The 20145-nt window shown below is 38.2% G+C and overlaps 1 protein-coding gene and 1 long non-coding RNA gene across 3 annotated transcripts; one reads left to right on the top strand and one right to left on the bottom strand.

The window, feature by feature from the left end:
• Positions 1–3706: 3706 nt before the first annotated feature.
• Positions 3707–17731, bottom strand: LOC133623339 (arrestin domain-containing protein 3-like). Its single transcript, XM_061986553.1, has 6 exons — positions 17408–17731; positions 17274–17334; positions 17058–17193; positions 16841–16940; positions 11841–12097; positions 3707–5818 (listed from the first exon to the last, which is right to left on the bottom strand). The coding sequence occupies exons 1-6, from the start codon at positions 17628–17630 to the stop codon at positions 5612–5614; spliced, it is 984 nt and encodes a 327-aa protein (XP_061842537.1). The 5' UTR covers positions 17631–17731; the 3' UTR covers positions 3707–5611.
• Positions 6478–14153, top strand: LOC133623340 (uncharacterized). Of its 2 annotated transcripts, none has more exons than XR_009817875.1 (3): positions 6478–6877; positions 11837–12032; positions 13882–14153. It is a non-coding gene; the product is annotated as an uncharacterized lncRNA (long non-coding RNA). The 2 variants fall into 2 exon arrangements; XR_009817876.1 differs by lacking the exon at positions 6478–6877 and adding an exon at positions 7766–8669.
• Positions 17732–20145: the final 2414 nt, after the last annotated feature.

The raw sequence follows: 20145 nt of genomic DNA, 5'->3' as shown, positions 1-20145 counted from the left end.
ATTAATAAAGTAGTTTATTGTTTCTCACTAAATGTAGTCGTTCTTGCAATTTTGACAAAAATAATATATGTACTGCATGCAATTGCATATATTTTAAACTTTAATATAATATAATAACGCAAAAAAATATATAACATGTTCCCCCATTTTTTTGTTAGGTTAGAAATAAATAATTGTTAATATGCTTGGCTTATGATTTCAAAAGCAAGATCAATTGTATAATTTACGGTAACATTCTGGCGGCTGAGCTGCCAGTTGTTTTTTTATTTATTTACAGTAATATACTGTAAAAACAACACTCTTATAATGTAAGGCAGTGGTTCTTCACCTTGTTGGAGGTACCGAACCCCACCAGTTTCATATGCGCATTCACCGAACCCTTCTTTAGTGAAAAAAATAAATAAATAAATTTAAAATTCAAGACAAAGTTATATGTTTTTGGTAACACTTTAGTATGGGGAACATATTATAAGTAACAAAGACTTAATTTAGAGTTTTTTTGGACACTAGGGGAACATATTCTAAGTAACGAAGACTTAATTTAGAGTTATTTGGTTAGGGTTAGGGTTAGAGGGTTAGGGCCAGGGTTAGAGGGTCAGGGTTATAATAAGGCCATGCCGAATAAGGCATTAATAAGTACTTAATAATGACTAGTTAAGAGCCAATATGTTACTAATTTGCATGTTAATAAGCAACTAATTAATGGTGAATATGTTCCCCATACTAAAGTGTTGCCATGTTTTTTAACTGGTGCACAAAATGAACCGTGCATGAACATCACCTTGTTCAAAGAACAAAACCAACACAGTGCATAAACTCACAACAAATTACACACCTGCAAATTAGTGTGACTTCTGCTGTTGCCGTATCTGTAATACGCCGATAGGGAGAAGTTTTTATCTACACGATGAGTCGGGTGTGTTTTGACCTCCGCTGAACCCCTGAGCCCGACTCACCGAACCCCTGAGGTTTGATTGAACCCAGGTTAAGAACCACTGATGTAAGGTAATACAAAAATATTATTGCAGCTCAGTTGACAGAATTTTACTGTCAAAAAAACAACGGTACTGTTTCTCAATTTACTGTAAAATGCTATAAGGAATAAATTAATTACATTGGACAGCAAAATACTGTAATTGGAAACATAGCAGTATCACAGTTTTGTACCGCAACATTCTGCCAACTGAGCTGCCATTTATTTTAGAATTAAAAATCTCTAGTGCCATCTTTCCACTATATATTGTATTGGAAAACATTGGCAGTATAGTTGCCGGAATTCTACTGTAAAATAAGAGTGGGATTGTTTTTCCATTCACAGTAATCGGCTGTAAAAAAAACAAAACAAAATAAAACGCTGTAAATTGTACAGTAAAATGTTGGCGACTAACCTGCCAGTTTTTTTTACTGTAAAAACAATGGCACTTTTTTTTGTCATTCACAGTAATATGCTGTAAAAGCCATCATATATTTGATCTACATTATGTTTTGTTTTTTACAAACGGCCCGCTGGGGGCGCCATAAAGTTAAAAGTTAAAGTACCCATGATTGTCACACACACACTAGGTGTGGTGAAATTATTCTCTGCATTTGACCCATCACCCTTGATCAACCCCTGGGAGGTGAGGGGAGCAGTGAGCAGCAGTAGCGGCCAAATAATTTTTGGTGATTTAACCCCCCAATTCCAACCCTTGATGCGGAGTGCCAAGCAGGGAGGTATTGGGTCCCATTTCTATAGTTGCCGGGGTTTGAACTCACGACCTACCGATTTCAGGGCGGACACTCCAACCACAAGGCCACTGAGCAGACTGTGATGGTAAACAATTTCCATTGACAGAGAAATATCCTTTAAAACAAACTAATGTTTAATCAAAAATGAAGATAAATCAAATCCACTCTCTGCATTTGAATTCCATTGCAGACAATTTGGCAGAACTTGTCTTAGTCAGTGTTTGTACATCTCGGTGTCACATTCCAATCACCTCACTGAGCGATGACGCAACAGCCAAGTGTCACGTACACACAACTAAAACATGCACATACTGGATCCTAGATTTCCACTTTTTGTTGTGCACCGAAGGCGGGGGAGGGTGACATAAAAGCTTGGGACTTCACAAAACAAGTTAGGTGACAATGTGACACAGCTTTTATTGTCTACTATCTTCCTCGCTCACCTACTGTACGGGCAAGGACTTACTGACACTTTGTCAGTACAGTACCTGATGAGGCATTAAAAGCACGAGTGCAAATTAATTATGCATATATATTTACATTACAAAGGGCCTATGGTGATTTTAATCTACATCTAACACGCTTCTTTGTGGGGTAGGGTACCGTGGGGCTTACATGCTAGCCACTGGGCGGACCAATTAACTTTTGGTATAATTCAGATTTTGAATCGAATGAGTCACATGGTGTAACAGAGGGTGCCCGTTACGTCGATCGGGAGCTACCGGACGATCACGGAGGGTGTGTCAGTCGATCGCCAGCCAGGCATTAAAAAACAAATAGACCTAAAAATAAGTGACCATCACAACTTCACTAAGGCCTCAGTTTCGTCACTTAAATAGACATTCACAGCACCCGAGGGTCTTGTGATATGACGCTGGCTGCTGCCAGATCATTATTAAGAAAAAATGACCGACAGGAAGGCGAGAAACACTTTTTATTTTAACAGACTCTCGCGCCGTACCTGCCGTCAAAACTCTTTAAAGACCAACTGCACAGTTTCTTTCTTCACAATAAAAGCCCTGCTTCATCACGCCTGCGCTAACGAAATAAGAGTCTCAGAAAGCTGGCGTGCACAAGCTAGCAAGCTACGGAGTTTGCCGCCAATGTATTTCTTGTAAAGTGTATAAAAAGGAGTATGGAAGCTGGACAAATAAGATGCCAAAAACCAACCACTTTCATGTGGTATTGAACAGAAAAGATTACTTTTTTTCTCCGCCATTTTAAAATGTGGACGTTGTCATCACTACTGCCTGATTCCAATCAATGCAAGTCATCAGAATCAGGTAATACACCAACTTATATTCTTGTCTTCATGAAAGAAAGGAATCTATATGTGTTAAACATGCTTGTGTTATCATTAAACACCTTTAACTTGTCAACAAAATTGTCTCTTTCATAAATAAATACATATAAATGATATATATGAATGAGGTAGATCTCCTTGACTTGGTCAATTGAAAAGTAGCTCGCTTGCAGAAAAAGTGTGGGCACCCCTGATGTAGAATAATTATCTTCCTTGTTCCTAAAAGGATGAAACTCCAACAAAGTAAGTGAATAATCAATTTTTTAGTTATTTTTCAGATTTGTATTGACTCTTACCTTTTTTGTCATATACATGTATACTCGTATGAATGTAATAATTTAAATGAAAATGTATTTTTTAATTGCTAGAAATCCTTACAACTTCACCACTTTAGTCATAATTTTTGCACTTAAGAAACTTCTCTGACTAGCTCCATACTTCCTGTTTACAACAGTGTACCGCTGCGGCCCATACAGACCACCGCTGAGAAACAGATATTTTTGGGGGGGCCCTCGCGGCCCAACAATGGCAAGAAACACTGGTTGATACAATATGGTTGGCTTCAGTATTCTGCCTGTGATGCAACCTTTTTATTAGGAAAACTCTTTAAACAAGGTGGTGTAGACAAATAAATACCAACTTTATTTATTATCAAAATCAAAAAATCAACTTTATTTAAAACATTCACAAAAAAATGCAACACCCCAAAGCGCTTTGCAGACTTAAAAACAATGTCTTGATGACCCACCGTCCCCCATTCACCCAATCACCAGACACACAAACACATAAATAATGCTGAGTACAGAGGTGTCAGGTGATGAAACACTATCACAAGAGCAATAATAAAGTAGAATATGTGAGTAAAAAAATATCATGAAGATGATAAATATCTGTACGGTAAATATACAATACATAAATATAACAGAAAAAAATCTACCATAATGAATAAGAATTAAAATTAAAGTGCAAATAAATCAAATAATATGAATAACTAATAAATAAAAGCAAAATCTAAAAGGTGGGTCTTGAGCCTGCTCTTAAAAACATGAACATTCTCTGCAGACCTGAGGTTCTCTGGTAAACAGTTCCATGGAAGGGAAATAATGTTACGATCTTTTCTGCGAAGGTGGTGTCTCCCAGGATGCTAAAGAACCGCAGAAAGCAGGTAAGAATGCTCGTTTAATTTCAGTACGATGCACTAAACCATACAGGGCATTAGCATAGCGTGAAGCTAACAAACTCAAATGGTCGCCAATGGTAAACAACAAGAAAGTCTTGCAGCAAAGAAGGCGCGTAACTGTCGCGTAAAGCGAACAAAAATCCGGCAAGGACAAGCAGAGGGACATGGACGTATAAACCGGAGTGATTAGTGGCAGCGGCAGGTGGAGACACTAATCAACAAACCGAAACAGGTGCGTAAGCTCAGGCACTCCTTGCAACAAGAACGTAAACAAAGGAGGGTTAGAAATGTTGGCAAATATAAAGAAGAATAAGAACAAATCCAGCACAGGACATGACAGAGTATAATAATAAAGAAATTATGTCATCCCGTCAGCTTGTGTCCTGACATTATTAAGAAACAAGTGTCGAGTCCATGTCTCCTAATGACGAAATAACTTAATATTTCAGAATAATGTGAAGTGAAGTATATTTATATAACGCTTTTCTCTAGAGACTCAAAGCGCTTTACATAGTGAAACCCATTATCTACATCTTTAAGCTACATGTAAACCAGTATGGGTGGCACTGGGAGCAGGTGGGTTAAGTGTCTTGCCCTAGGACACAATGGCAGTGACTGGTATGGCGCTAGCGAGGATCAAACCTGGAACCCTCAAGTTGCTGGCACGAGCACTCAACCGACCGAGCCACGCCGCCCCATAAATAAATGAGTAGCTTCACAATAAACGTTCACATATCTCTCAGAGGTGGAACGGTTGACAAAATCCATGGGATTGGGTTCATCTTTATTACTTTTAACACCCCAGAATACCATAAATCCCAATAATCTTAAAATTATTTATAAAATCCATTAAATTATATTTAGTAACAGATCTGCCAACATTTGGTATTTGCAATCCAGTGGTATCTGAGCTTGATACTTGTTATGGGTAAAGGTCTGTGCTGTTGAGATTCTCAGAATGGGTTGCAGCAGGTGTCCATCTGTGAGACGACTCTTATGCGCCAATTAGAAAGATAACATACACGTCATTGCACGTCTATCCATCCATCCATTTTCTACCGCTTGTCCCTTTCGGGGGTTGCGGGGGGTGCTGGAGCCTATCTCAGCCGCAAGCCGGAGTACCCAGAGGGAACCCACGCAGTCACGGGGAGAACATGCAAACTCCGCACGTCTAATATATCACTATTTTGATGAGCAGAGGTCTTCTGTTTCAGTTGTCTGTGGTTGGGACTGAATGCACAGTTGGCAGGTCTACCAAAGTGCTCCCGTTCAGAAGACCCGTACAATGCCACAGACGCATCCTCTACCCCTGACTGTTTAAAAAAAAAAAAAAACCATACCGTACAAAAAACATACCATCCTTAGTTAGTCTTCATCAAGTCAAAAGGTAGATCTCGTTTTCAAATGTCTTTGAAGTTAAGGGGCACGTCTATAGACCGGGATCCTGTTTTTGGCTGTCCCCCATCACTCTTGGTGTTGTCATATCCAGGAAATCCAGGATCAACTTCATCTAGTAATTGTCGTCGTTGTGAGTCGAGACTGTTGGAAAGGACAAATATAGGAATCTTGACTTTTGTGACGTTCGTCCCCTTCATATCAAGATGGACCTGTGGAAAAACATGTTTGGTTATTTTATGACATGAAGCAATGTTATCACACAGAACGGTTTGTTTACATTCCTCAGGAGGAACGACATGACTTTTTTGGGGGGTTTGTTCGATGTTTTCAACCAATATTTAAAAGTATTTTCCACAAAAAATGTTACTGTTCATACATAAAAGAAGGTGTACAGAAACATATTATAAATCTTTAATTTGCCTGTTATAACATCCAACCATTTTTGATACTGCTTGTCTACATTGACCTTTTTGTTGGTCATTTAACAATGCACCATTGTTCCCAGTGTGGGCACTTTCCACTGAGTTGCCTCAAATGCTCTCTCCCCCCCTCCATACTGAGCCTACTCCCTCCCTCCCATCTTGTATTCAGTGTATAAAGAATAACACATCTCTCTTCCTATTGCGCACTCCTTGCATACTTTACTATGAATGTCACCTGTGCCTTTTGAGATGCTCGAGTTTCTCAAATAAATCTAAGACAATTGTGTTTGACTACTTAAAAATAAAATTTCCATTACACATGTTTATGAAATGTGGGAGGAAACCCATAAAGATAAAGCCTGACACATTATTTTATGATGTCAGCCACATTCTTTTATGTGCCCAGCCACGCCATTTTATGTGATTCGTGACGTCATCGTATGTGGTCCGATACATCATTTTATGTGGCCCGCTTTCATGATCTTTTTGACAGTTGTGGACTTGTATTTTTTTTTTCCCGTGTTTGTGTTTAAGTTCTTGTCCAGTGGTCTTAATTTGTTGTCTCACTTCCCCTGTCTACCACAGAGTGCTAGCTCCCACATCTATCCCTAAATTGGCAACTGGAACACACCTGATTCTGGTTAAGTTAAGTTAAAGTTAAAGTACCAATGATTGTCACACACACACTAGGTGTGGTGAAATTTGTCCTTTGCATTTGACCCATCCCCTTGTTCACCCCCTGGGATGTGAGGGGAGCAGTGAGCAGCAGCGGTGTCTGCGCCCGGGACTCATGATGGTGATTCAACCCCCAATTCCAACCCTTGATGCTGAGTGCCAAGCAGGGAGGTAATGGGTACCATTTTTATTGTCTTTGGTATGACTCGGCTGGGGTTTGAACTCACCTACCGATCTCAGGGCGGACACTCTAACCCAGGGGTCCCCAAACGTTTTGACTCCGGGGCCGCATTGGGGTAAAACAATTTGGCTGGGGGCCGCGCTATATATATATATATATATATATACATATATATATATATATATATATATATGTATATATATATATATATATATATATATATATATATACACACACACACACACACACATATATATATACATATATATATATATATATATATATATATATATATATATATATATATTAAGGCTGAAACGACGCGTTGACGTAGTCGACGTCATCGGTTACGTAAATACATCGACGTCGTTTTTATGCTTCGACGCGTCGCATATTTACGTCACACTGCCGTCATGGCGGAGCGCAAAGCAGATGATGCGAGCGGTGCGAGCGAGGGAAAAAAAGCACGCCAAAAGTCGTCAAAAGTGTGGGAGTATTTCAATAAACAAATGTATATAATTCGGCATTATTTCGGCCAGTCGGCTTATAAAATCAGAGCCGATCAGTTTACGTTCGCGCGCAGGTATAACGCGGCGCGCTCCTGTCTCATCTGCTGGTGCGCGAGCCCGGTAATTAGACCGCTGTGTCAAATCAAGGAGTACAAAAGACGCCAGCGCAGAGTGGAAAAAGGTTTAGTTCATTACAGATAACCCAGAGTTGTGCCAAAAGTATGTAAGATTTAATATTTCTCTTCGTGGGTGTGGCGCACCTGTTGCGCTGGTGAGATGGGAGGGGGGGTTGTGTGCATGTAGCGTGCTTAGTCTGGAGGCTAAATACACACAGTGTGTTATGTAACTGTTGTTTAGTTTTGATATTCTTTGCTTAGTTTGATAAATGTTGGAGCAGTTTGCTTCATCAGGAGGGTGAAGTCGCTCAATTTAAAGTGTTGGATTTAACTGTGTTGGTGAGGGCGTAGAAAAAGGGGCATTTTTCTACCAGTAGACAGCGTTTAAGATTGAGTGTTTCACTGCTAAATTAATAATATATTTATATTGAATATGGATTTTAAATATGTATCTAAATAGGTGGTTAATTGGTTAGGTATTTATGTATTTGCATATTGGGTTTTCTGTTGCATTTATCTATTGTGTTTCTGGTGTTAAATGTATTTTATATGTATCTTGGTGCATTTATGTTGAGACAATTTATTTAAAATCTGTTTTAACTTAAAGGGAAAAGATGTGTCCATTTTCTTGCACTTGTTTAATGGTTAAGAGTTTGATAGCTAATTAATAGTTGTAAATTATGGGATTGATAATTGATTGATTTTTTACAGCATGTTAATCTTGTGGTGTTTTGTCCTTAAAGGTTTTTCACCTACTAAAGAAGCTAAAGGCTACTAAAGGCTACTAAAGACAGCTAATGACAGCTAAAGAAACTAAAGTCTATTAACACTGCTAAAGACTGCTAAAAAGACTAAAGAAGAAAAAATAAGCTGTTTCTTGGTTGGAAAAACTGTTGCAAACTAAAGGAAAATAAAAGGAAAAAGTAACTACGGTCTGGTCTTTTGAGTGAAATCCAGAAGCCACATTCAGCATTGGTACATCCCTTCAAGTGTGGGATAAGCACAGCGAAAAAAGCAAAACACTTGACAGTTGTTGTATGCACACTGTGTCGAGCGGAAATGGCCTATCATAGCAGCACAACGGCTAGGAAGGAACATTTGAAAAGAAAACACCCGACAGCGTTCTTGCCATCACCATCAACTAGTCAATCGTCCGCGTGAGTATACATTGTCATCATTACACAAAATCATGAATGTGTCATTTGTATCTGCGTTGTAAATTCATAAACTAAAACACTGTTTCGCTCTGAGAGGCGCGTTTGGCATGCCTGTTCAGTGTTTACAAAGACGCGCTCCTCTTTAACGCTAACGTTAATTAGTTGTGCAAATACCTTTTACAACATTAACAGTTACATATACTATGTACAAACCAACAATTAACTTTCACTTTAATCATACTATCATTGTTGTGTTATTAAGCAAAATAAGCAATACTTTTACTTTTGTTGAAATGTTTACACTGTTACAGAATATTTCGTTTTGCACTTTTTTGTATTGGATGTTTATCTTTATTTTTGCACATTTTAAAGCAAAATAAGCAATACTTTTACTTTAGAAATGCTTATACTATTGCAGAATATTAAGATTTGCACTGGATGTTTACTTTTATATTTGCATATTAAAAAGCAAATAAGCTACTTTTAATTTTGTTAAATGTTAAAAGTTTTAAATGTTTACATTGTTACAGAATATTTTGTCATGTTGTTGTCAATGTTGACTGAGTGGCCATACTTTTTTTTTTGTATATAAAAGTCATGCCTTTTGAAAAAACTGGCCAACATTTATTTTTTCATCTTCATTTTAAATTTAAAAAAAAATCGGTAAAAGGAAAAATAATCTATAGATTAATCGAAAAAATAATTATAGATTAACCGATTAATCGAAAAAATAATCTATAGATTAATCGATAGAAAAATAATCGTTAGCTGCAGCCTTAATATATATACTATATGTAAATGTGTGTGTGTGTATATATGTATATGTATATGTATATATGTGTGTGTATATATGTATATGTCCATGTATATATGGATATATATACTGTATGTATATGTGTATATATGGGTATATATGTATATATATATGTGTATATATGCATATATATGTATATGTATATATGTATATGTGTCTATATGTGTGTGTGTGTGTGTATATATATATATATATATATATATATATGTATTATTACATTCATACGAGTATACATGTATATATATACAGTATATATATATATATATATATATATATATGTATTCATATATATATATATATATGTATTCATACATATATATATATATATATATGTATTCATACATATATATTCCTCACGCACTAATTGACTTAAAGAGCGCACTTGCTGTATGTCACGTTATCGATGGTAAAATGCATTTTTAGACAATATGATTAGCCTGAGTGGCTAGGAGACGGTAGAAAATGGACTAGTAAGGACAATATATATATATATATGTATATATATATACATATATATACAGGTAAAAGCCAGTAAATTAGAATATTTTGAAAAACTTGATTTATTTCAGTAATTGCATTCAAAAGGTGTAACTTGTACATTATATTTATTCATTGCACACAGACTGATGCATTCAAATGTTTATTTCATTTAATTTTGATGATTTGAAGTGGCAACAAATGAAAATCCAAAATTCCGTGTGTCACAAAATTAGAATATTACTTAAGGCTAATACAAAAAAGGGATTTTTAGAAATGTTGGCCAACTGAAAAGTATGAAAATGAAAAATATGTGCATGTACAATACTCAATACTTGGTTGGAGCTCCTTTTGCCTCAATTACTGCGTTAATGCGGCGTGGCATGGAGTCGATGAGTTTCTGGCACTGCTCAGGTGTTATGAGAGCCCAGGTTGCTCTGATAGTGGCCTTCAACTCTTCTGCGTTTTTGGGTCTGGCATTCTGCATCTTCCTTTTCACAATACCCCACAGATTTTCTATGGGGTTAAGGTCAGGGGAGTTGGCGGGCCAATTTAGAACAGAAATACCATGGTCCGTAAACCAGGCACGGGTAGATTTTGCGCTGTGTGCAGGCGCCAAGTCCTGTTGGAACTTGAAATCTCCATCTCCATAGAGCAGGTCAGCAGCAGGAAGCATGAAGTGCTCTAAAACTTGCTGGTAGACGGCTGCGTTGACCCTGGATCTCAGGAAACAGAGTGGACCGACACCAGCAGATGACATGGCACCCCAAACCATCACTGATGGTGGAAACTTTACACTAGACTTCAGGCAACGTGGATCCTGTGCCTCTCCTGTCTTCCTCCAGACTCTGGGACCTCGATTTCCAAAGGAAATGCAAAATTTGCATGGTTGGGTGATGGTTTGGGGTGCCATGTCATCTGCTGGTGTCGGTCCACTCTGTTTCTGAGATCCAGGGTCAACGCAGCCGTCTACCAGCAAGTTTTAGAGCACTTCATGCTTCCTGCTGCTGACCTGCTCTATGGAGATGGAGATTTCAAGTTCCAACAGGACTTGGCGCCTGCACACAGCGCAGAATCTACCCGTGCCTGGTTTACGGACCATGGTATTTCTGTTCTAAATTGGCCCGCCAACTCCCCTGACCTTAGCCCCATAGAAAATCTGTGGGGTATTGTGAAAAGGAAGATGCAGAATGCCAGACCCAAAAACGCAGAAGAGTTGAAGGCCACTATCAGAGCAACCTGGGCTCTCATAACACCTGAGCAGTGCCAGAAACTCATCGACTCCATGCCACGCCGCATTAACGCAGTAATTGAGGCAAAAGGAGCTCCAACCAAGTATTGAGTATTGTACATGCTCATATTTTTCATTTTCATACTTTTCAGTTGGCCAACATTTCTAAAAATCCCTTTTTTGTATTAGCCTTAAGTAATATTCTAATTTTGTGACACACGGAATTTTGGATTTTCATTTGTTGCCACTTCAAATCATCAAAATTAAATGAAATAAACATTTGAATGCATCAGTCTGTGTGCAATGAATAAATATAATGTACAAGTTACACCTTTTGAATGCAATTACTGAAATAAATCAAGTTTTTCAAAATATTCTAATTTACTGGCTTTTACCTGTATGTATGTGTATGTATGTATATATATTTTTTTTTATTTTATTTTATTTTTTCTTCTTTTTTTTTTTTTTTTAACTTGGGACTTCCCGCGGGCCGGATTTTGGACGCTGGGGGGCCGTATCCGCCCGCGGGCCGTAGTTTGGGGACCTCTGCTCTAACCACTAGGCCACTGAGTAGGTGGTTGCCAATCAGACTTCTTTATAAGCCAGTCAGGGCTGGATCATTGTTTTGTTTTGTGCACTTCCTAGGTACCTTCAGGATGTACTCATTCTTGACTGCTGGTCTGGTTGAGATGGAGGGAGGCATCCCTCTTGGGATGGGGATCATCTTGGTCACAGTCTTTCTGCTGTGGGCGGCAACAGGCTTGGCTTCTTCCACAAGAATAGGAATCATGGAAATCATCCTTTGACCCGGGAAAATCCCAGTTTGTTTCCTGTACAATATGTACGTGGGCTTCACTGAATGATTTGACTGATTGTTGATTTCGGCTCTGACTTGGAGAGCCTCGCCTATAGGATGAGAACATATGTTACCCCGACGTATGCAATTGTGTAACAGAAGGTACACAGGTACCGGTACCAAATTGTATTTAGATACCGGTACTAGGACCACAAAAAAATTTAATTTTTGGCTTAATTTGAACAAAAAATCTTAGGATATGTTAAACATATATTAATCAATCAATCAATCAATGTTTATTTATATAGCCCTAAATCACAAGTGTCTCAAAGGGCTGCACAAGCCACAACGACATCCTCGGTACAGAGCCCACATAAGGGCAAGGAAAAACTCACCCCAGTATAGTTCTTATTGAACTCAGAAAACAATTTCAGAAGATTAAAATAATGATTAAAAGGCATGAAAAACATTGAGATTGTCTTGTTGCACTAAAGAACAATTCACAATTGTATATATTACATATATTTTTGCCATAATCTAGGTTTAGGTTAGAATAGAATGGAAAGCTTTATTGACATTATACTTCATGATTTATGGTTGCCATTCTGGTGAAATACTATAATTAGTAAATATTACAAAGCAATGCAATAGCTAGAAGTACACAGATAAGACATATAGCAGGTAAAACACACATGTTTGAAGATAAAACACAAATTGTAGGAATTTGTTACAAAATAGTAATTTCACAAGCATTACTTTACGCTATGTGGACGGATTTAACTCCGCTAATATTTGGCATCAAGCCAAGCAGCTGTGTGTGTGTCTCCGTATCTGCATGTGCACAACAGGGCAGCTCGTTAACTACATTACCGGTCGATCTGACTGCTCGTTATCTAATTGTTTCGCTAATTTTAAAGCAAAGGCGGTGATACTTTAACCATGCCACCTTTGGCGAGGCATGTGTTCAAGTAGCACTTGCAGCGTGATGCTTCCTTGTTTAAAGCGGCATCTTTATTGATAGTTTTGAAGCCCAAAGACCTTCATATTGCGCTTCACGCATCCTCTTTATTCCCCGGTAGAATTTACTTTATTTGTCATTCTTCTTCTCCACGCTGTTTTTCCTTGTGAGCGCTGTGAGTGTGTGCGCGGTGACATACTCAACATGCTCCTCAACCCTGTACGTCACCGCCGCACGGCAGCATGCTGATGAAAAAAAATACAGTTTTTTGAAAATGTCGTATAGTACCGTTTTGAATTAATTAGTACCGCAGTACTTTATTAGTACTGGTATACTGTACAACCCTATACAGAACTATGGGTATGTTCAGTTTTATTACCCATACGTGACATGCATCCATTTTTACAATTACGTTTTTTTTAACCATACCTATGTCGTTTTTTTTTCATGTCGCTGTGAACAGTACAATTTCGATTTCTCTTATATCTGACCCAGGCCGCTTCAGCATATGGATATTAATCCGATATGTATCTGATGCAAGTGCATTCTGAACAATTGGGTCGAATTCATCGGACTCGTACGTCATAAAAACACAAAAACATTGTAATTACTCCGCAAAATGGATGGTTGCAAAATGAAATAGTGAACGAATGTGTCACGGCGCGGGCTCAAACCCGCTTTTCTCCGGCAGCTGGGTCTGCCAGCACCTCCGTTGGCAGCGCGCCGAGACACGCTCCTGCTCGCACTGGCCGCATCAGCAATCAACATACCTGGGACTGAAGAGGGTGAGCTGTATATAGACCAGTGGACCCAAGGATCCTCGCCGGAACTTAATCTTCTGTCGCGTACCGTAAACCGACTAACCCAGCTTTATGCTCTCTCTCTCTCTGCGTTTCCCCTCCGTGTTTCATTGTTCTTCCTTGTCGTTCTCCCCAGCAGTCTGCCTTCGTCCCCGCGTGATCGAGCTGTGCGCCTCGACTTCCTCTTTGGACTTTTCCACCCTTGATCCTCGACCCCTGCTTTGCACACGGACCCCTTGACGCCTCTCTCAGCCCCACGGACCTCCCGCTTGTCTCAAGGACCTTCTTCTGCTTAGCCCCTTTGGACTTGTCTGCTTCCTCATCCAACAAATAGGTAATACTCAACAGCTAATAATTCATACACATAGTCTCCCACCATACACCCCTTTTGGATTAGTCACACTCCATTCTCTTGTTTAGTGTATATATATATATATATATATATACATATATATATATATATATATATATATATATATATATATATATATATATATATATATATATATATATATAAAATAAAACAGAGCAACATCACCCCCTTGTGGTTCTGTGCCGTCACAACTCCCCCAGCAAACATAACATAATGAGTAGAAAACAAGCAAAAGTAAGATGTTTTAGAACTCACGTCAACGTCTCACCACTCTTGGTTCCGACTGCTCGCCCACAAACTGCGAGAGCCAAAAACTCTTTCCCTCTTCCTTCTTAATCTCCTATGCAAAATAATTGGGTTAAGAACATATTCTCTCCGGTTGCACAACATCCTTTAAAATTGCCACAAACCCAGTAGATTTGGAGCCCTGTTTACTACCGTAAACACTGCGCATGCTGCAGCGTGTATGATGCCACTACCTTCACAATGAAATCACTTTTTTTTTTAAATGTGAATGACTTCATAAAAAGATCAAATTTAACTAAGAACAATAGGAATTTGGCATCATATCATGCAGTTCACTGCAGAACGTAGCCAAAGTTTACTATAGTATGACGTTCAGGGCTGAAAGCTGAGTTGCAGTGAACTCTGGAGCAATGTTTTTCCAAAACAATTACAGAAATATTACTTTTTCCGTTTTAGGGGTAAAATTTCCGCATCTTTTATTTATTTTTTGATTTTTTTAATTTAACCAGGAAAAAGTTTCAAGGGAGTCCTGGCCAAGAGGCAGCAAAGCTACACATAACATTACATTCACATTACACATTAAAATGACAGGATGGATATCAAGTAAAACAGATAACTGAGGCTCCGTCAAATGTTCTCAGTTTAGATTCAAACGCATTTAAGAGAGAACAATTTAGCCAGCTTCCAGTCTCTTTGTAACATGTTCCATGGACAAGGAGATGCATGGACAAAAGCTTTTTTCTATAGCATCAGTGTGAATAAAAGGGACAGAGAGCAACAGCTGATCGTTGGATCTCAGTGCATAAGAGTTCGTACAGTTAAAATTTTACATACCATTTCAGCAAACCTTGTGATCATTACATTTCAAAAACTAATTTGTAAGTACATTTGCTTGGGCTTTTTTTTTTGCATCAAATATTTTATGCATTTAAAATTGCTTTTGCATGCGGTACAATTTTTTTCTGTCAAAATCAAAACACATTTAGCAATAATGCTGTAATGCCTTTTTGACACACATTTCCAGGTTTTTGCGAGCCACATAAAATGATGTGGTGTCCCAGATACAGTATGGCCCCCTGGCCTAGAGGTTTGCACTTTAAAACATTAGTTGTACAGCAGTTCAAATGGATTAAAAAGCTTAAATAGAGTGTGAAACATACTAGATAAAAAGTAGTTATATAATGTTGGATATTAAGTGTCAGTGCCTATTTTGTTCTCAATTTATGCTGATACGCTGAGGAAATAGGTCCCCACATTAGCACGGCTGTCATCATGACAATGTGAAGCGTATGGAGACAGCCAAATCACATGATAAAATAATTCTTCATTCGTGTTTGCATATTGTGGACTACATGTACCAAGTTATATGGCAATCTGAAACGTTTGAAACAATAGCCTCTAGGCCATACTTGCCAACCTTGAGACCTCCGATTTCGGGAGGTGGGGGTTGGGGGGTGGGGGGCGTGGTCGGGGTGGGGAGGGGGCGTGGTTGGGGGCGTGGCTAAGAGGGGAGGAGTATATTTACAGCTAGAATTCACCAAGTCAAGTATTTCATATATATATACAGTATATATATACACAGTATATACATATATATATATAGTAAAATAAATATATATATATGATAATATATATATATATATATATATATATATATATATATATATATATATATATATATATATATATATATATATATATATATATATATATATATATATATATATATATATATACAGCGCACAGTGCATATGGATCACATGTTACCATGGCGAGAAAACATGGAGAGACTGGAATGTAATAGAGTGATCTATGTTTGTCTGTTGGCATCTCCTGGTGAATGTTGGCTATAGCGTACTGTGGTTACTTTTTGGTTGGCCAACGATTTACGTGGTGTTGCGCACCTGACGTCAAGTGTGTGAGTCTGTTCTGAAGTCTACAGTAAAGAGACGTACTTCATCCCCTCGCCTGTTTATTGCCTCCAACTCAATATATTACAACAACATTGCTCCATGCGGACCTGGAGGGGGCGTGGCCTCCAGGTCCGCCTGAATTTCGGGAGATTTTCGGGAGAAAATGTGTCCCGGGAGGTTTTCGGGAGAGGCGCTGAATTTCGGGAGTCTCCCGGAAAATCCGGGAGGGTTGGCAAGTATGCTCTAGGCATACCTTGGTAAAATGTCTCCTCTTTAGTTTTGGGTCGAGCTGGTATGTGGCAACCTCAGACATGAGGGGACTACATTATTTTGACCGTGATTGCAGTACCATTTCTGACCAGATTCTTACATACGGCTCCTATGAACAACGTCAAAGCGTCAAATCTTAAGGTTTGTGCATTTTGGCGTAAGCTTGCACGCAGTTCGGTGGGTTTTGCAATCTGACTACGTCGTGACCAAAGTGGAAGCACAAAAAAGTATGATAAAGTATTATTTTCACATGTATATAATAACCCAGTGTATATATGTATATGTGTGCAAACCTTGTTTACATGGCATCCTTTGGGTGTAAGTTTCCATTGTTACTTTTCCAGAACCTAAGATTTTTGGGATTTTTTTCTGGACGTGAACATGCTGAAGTTCCTGAAAGAACACATTTCATTTTAAATCACAGTAGTATTCTAGTAAAATCATATGTATCGATATCTATGTTAATTTGCATAAAGACAATGTAAAAAAAATAAAACAAAAAAATGTCACCGTTAGTGAAAGGACTTCCATGGCTTTTTTTGGAAAGAATGTGAAGTCTATGTCAAGATCTTTCTCCTGCTTCATTGCTTGTTTGAGCTTTGCTTTTAACTTATAATCAACCCAGTATGGAGAAGATGGCATTTCTCTGGGAAGAACAACAACACAATAATAAAAAACAAAAGGTTAAAGACTTAATAACAAGGACAATCCAATACGGTATCTTACCTGTTTGGGATCTTGAAAGAAAAAGGAAATGCATGTCTTCCTTCATCAATCATTCTGGGACCTAAAAAACGGTTCCGTTTAAGTTGCAAATGAAAAACACCTGTGAAGTAAGAACAAAGTCACTCATACGTTACCCCTTTTCAAGATATCTTGTTTGACGTTGAAAACTGTCTCCTGAGAGGGGTAGTCAGAGCCATGCACTGGTGAAGCAAACATTTCCTTTCCTTTTGCAAAAAAAGTTATTGATTGGATTTCAGTTTGCTTCAAGACCTGCACGATGATTCTGCCCTTGACGGTATCTCCATTTGTGAAGCTATTTTGAGTATCTTGTTCAATAAAAAATGTCGTGATGGCCATTTTGTCCGAAGAGAAAACTGACAAAACGCTCCAGACCAAAACCTGTTATCTCGTGTGGTCTACTGCACAAATGAGCCTTTCAATCTTGGTATGTAGTTGGGAACAAGTAGAACCTGTTTAAAGTCGCAGTTGCATTTGGAAAATTACTGCTGAAAAATTCCATTAAGGGAGGAGCGCAATGCAATTGGAGTCAGAAAGTAAACGTGTGTAAGAGTAAATTGTGCAGTAAATTTCCACTAACCCTGCAAGTTTATTTATAGAGCACAATTTGTGAACAAGTCACATCAAAGTGCTGTACAAAACAAATCACTGGCAGGCAAAACCAAAAATAAAATAAACATAAAAGTCACCATAATTCCAAATGAAAAAATTAAAGTATAATCATCATAAAAACTGATACAATTAAAATTACAATCTAAGAGTCTGGATACAATTCATTTAGTTGTCATATGCTCAATTAAATAAAAGTGTTTTCAGATTTTCACATCATTGGGAATATTATTCCTAATATTATTAGGAGCATAAAATGCATACCATTTAATGCAAAGTTAGTGGTTTACTATTCCACATTCTTTATGAATGTTCCCCTCCAATAAGACATTTGAAATCTGGTAAATAAAAACAAAAAATTAGAATTTAATACAGTAAGCTCTGCTTCTTCCTACCCTTATTCAGACATGCTGAATTGTGCATGCAAATGCATTCAATGTAACTTTCCAAAGCGAGTTCAAAATAAACCAAACCACTACAATTATCAAGAGTGCAATGTAGCTTTCATCGCTCTGTAAAATGACCACCTTGACATGTTTTTCAGTCCCATGTCTTTAACTTGATGAAAACAAAGATATGATTAATCTAATCATCAATGACATGCCTGTTTATGAAAAAAAAACTGCTGTATTTAGACTGCATTGATTTGAAATGTGTACAAACTGAGTACAGGAAGTGCACATGTGTTAATAATTGAAATGCAATGGAAAAGGGGTAGGATTAAATGAGCGTAGCTTCTTTAAATTTTAAGAAAATGTAAAAATGTGATGTATCATTTTGAAAATGTATATATGTCCAAATAGTTAGTATATACAAACCCCGTTTCCATATGAGTTGGGAAATTGTGTTAGATGTAAATATAAACGGAATACAATGATTTGCAAATCCTTTTCAACCCATAATCAGTTGAATATGCTACAAAGACAACATATTTGATGTTCAAACTCATAAACTTTTTTTTTTTTGTGCAAATAATAATTAACTTAGAATTTCATGGCTGCAACACGTGCCAAAGTAGTTGGGAAAGGGCATGTTCACCACTGTGTTACATGGCCTTTCCTTTTAACAACACTCAGTAAACGTTTGAGAACTGAGGAGACACATTTTCTAAGCTTCTCAGGTGGAATTCTTTCCCATTCTTGCTTGATGTACAGCTTAAGTTGTTCAACAGTCCGGGGGTCTCCGTTGTGGTATTTTAGGCTTCATAATGCGCCACACATTTTCAAAGGGAGACAGGTCTGGACTACAGGCAGGCCAGTCTAGTACCCGCACTCTTTTACTATGAAGCCACGTTGATGTAACACGTGGCTTGGCATTGTCTTGCTGAAATAAGCAGGAGCGTCCATGGTAACGTTGCTTGGATGGCAACATATGTTGCTACAAAACCTGTATGTACCTTTCAGCATTAATGGCGCCTTCACAGATGTGTAAGTTACCCATGTCTTGGGCACTAATACACCCCCATACCATCACAGATGCTGGCTTTTCAACTTTGCGCCTATAACAATCTGGATGGTTCTTTTCCTCTTTGGTCCGGAGGACACGACGTCCACAGTTTCCAAAAACAATTTGAAATGTGGACTCGTCAGACCACAGAACACTTTTCCACTTTGTATCAGTCCATCTTAGATGAGCTCAGGCCCAGCGAAGCCGACGGTGTTTCTGGGTGTTGTTGATAAACGGTTTTCGCCTTGCATAGGAGAGTTTTAACTTGCACTTACAGATGTAGCGACCAACTGTAGTTACTGACAGTGGGTTTCTGAAGTGTTCCTGAGCCCATGTGGTGATATCCTTTACACACGGATGTCGCTTGTTGATGCAGTACAGCCTGAGGGATCGAAGGTCACGGGCTTAGCTGCTTACATGCAGTGATTTCTCCAGATTCTCTGAACCCTTTGATGATATTACGGACCGTAGATGGTGAAATCCCTAAATTCCTTGCAATAGCTGGTTGAGAAAGGTTTTTCTTAAACTGTTCAACAATTTGCTCACGCATTTGTTGACAAAGTGGTGACCCTCGCCCCATCCTTGTTTGTGAATGACTGAGCATTTCATGGAATCTACTTTTATACCCAATCATGGCACCCACCTGTTCCCAATTTGCCTGTTCACCTGTGGGATTTTCCAAATAAGTGTTTGATGAGCATTCCTCAACTTTATCAGTATTTATTCCCACCTTTCCCAACTTATTTGTCACGTGTTGCTGGCATCAAATTCTAAAGTTAATGATTATTTGCAAAAAAAA

The sequence above is a fragment of the Nerophis lumbriciformis genome, linkage group LG12, assembly GCF_033978685.3.
Source record: "Nerophis lumbriciformis linkage group LG12, RoL_Nlum_v2.1, whole genome shotgun sequence".
Classification (NCBI taxonomy): Eukaryota; Metazoa; Chordata; class Actinopteri; order Syngnathiformes; family Syngnathidae; genus Nerophis; species Nerophis lumbriciformis.
This window is presented reverse-complemented; position numbering and strand designations above follow the sequence as displayed.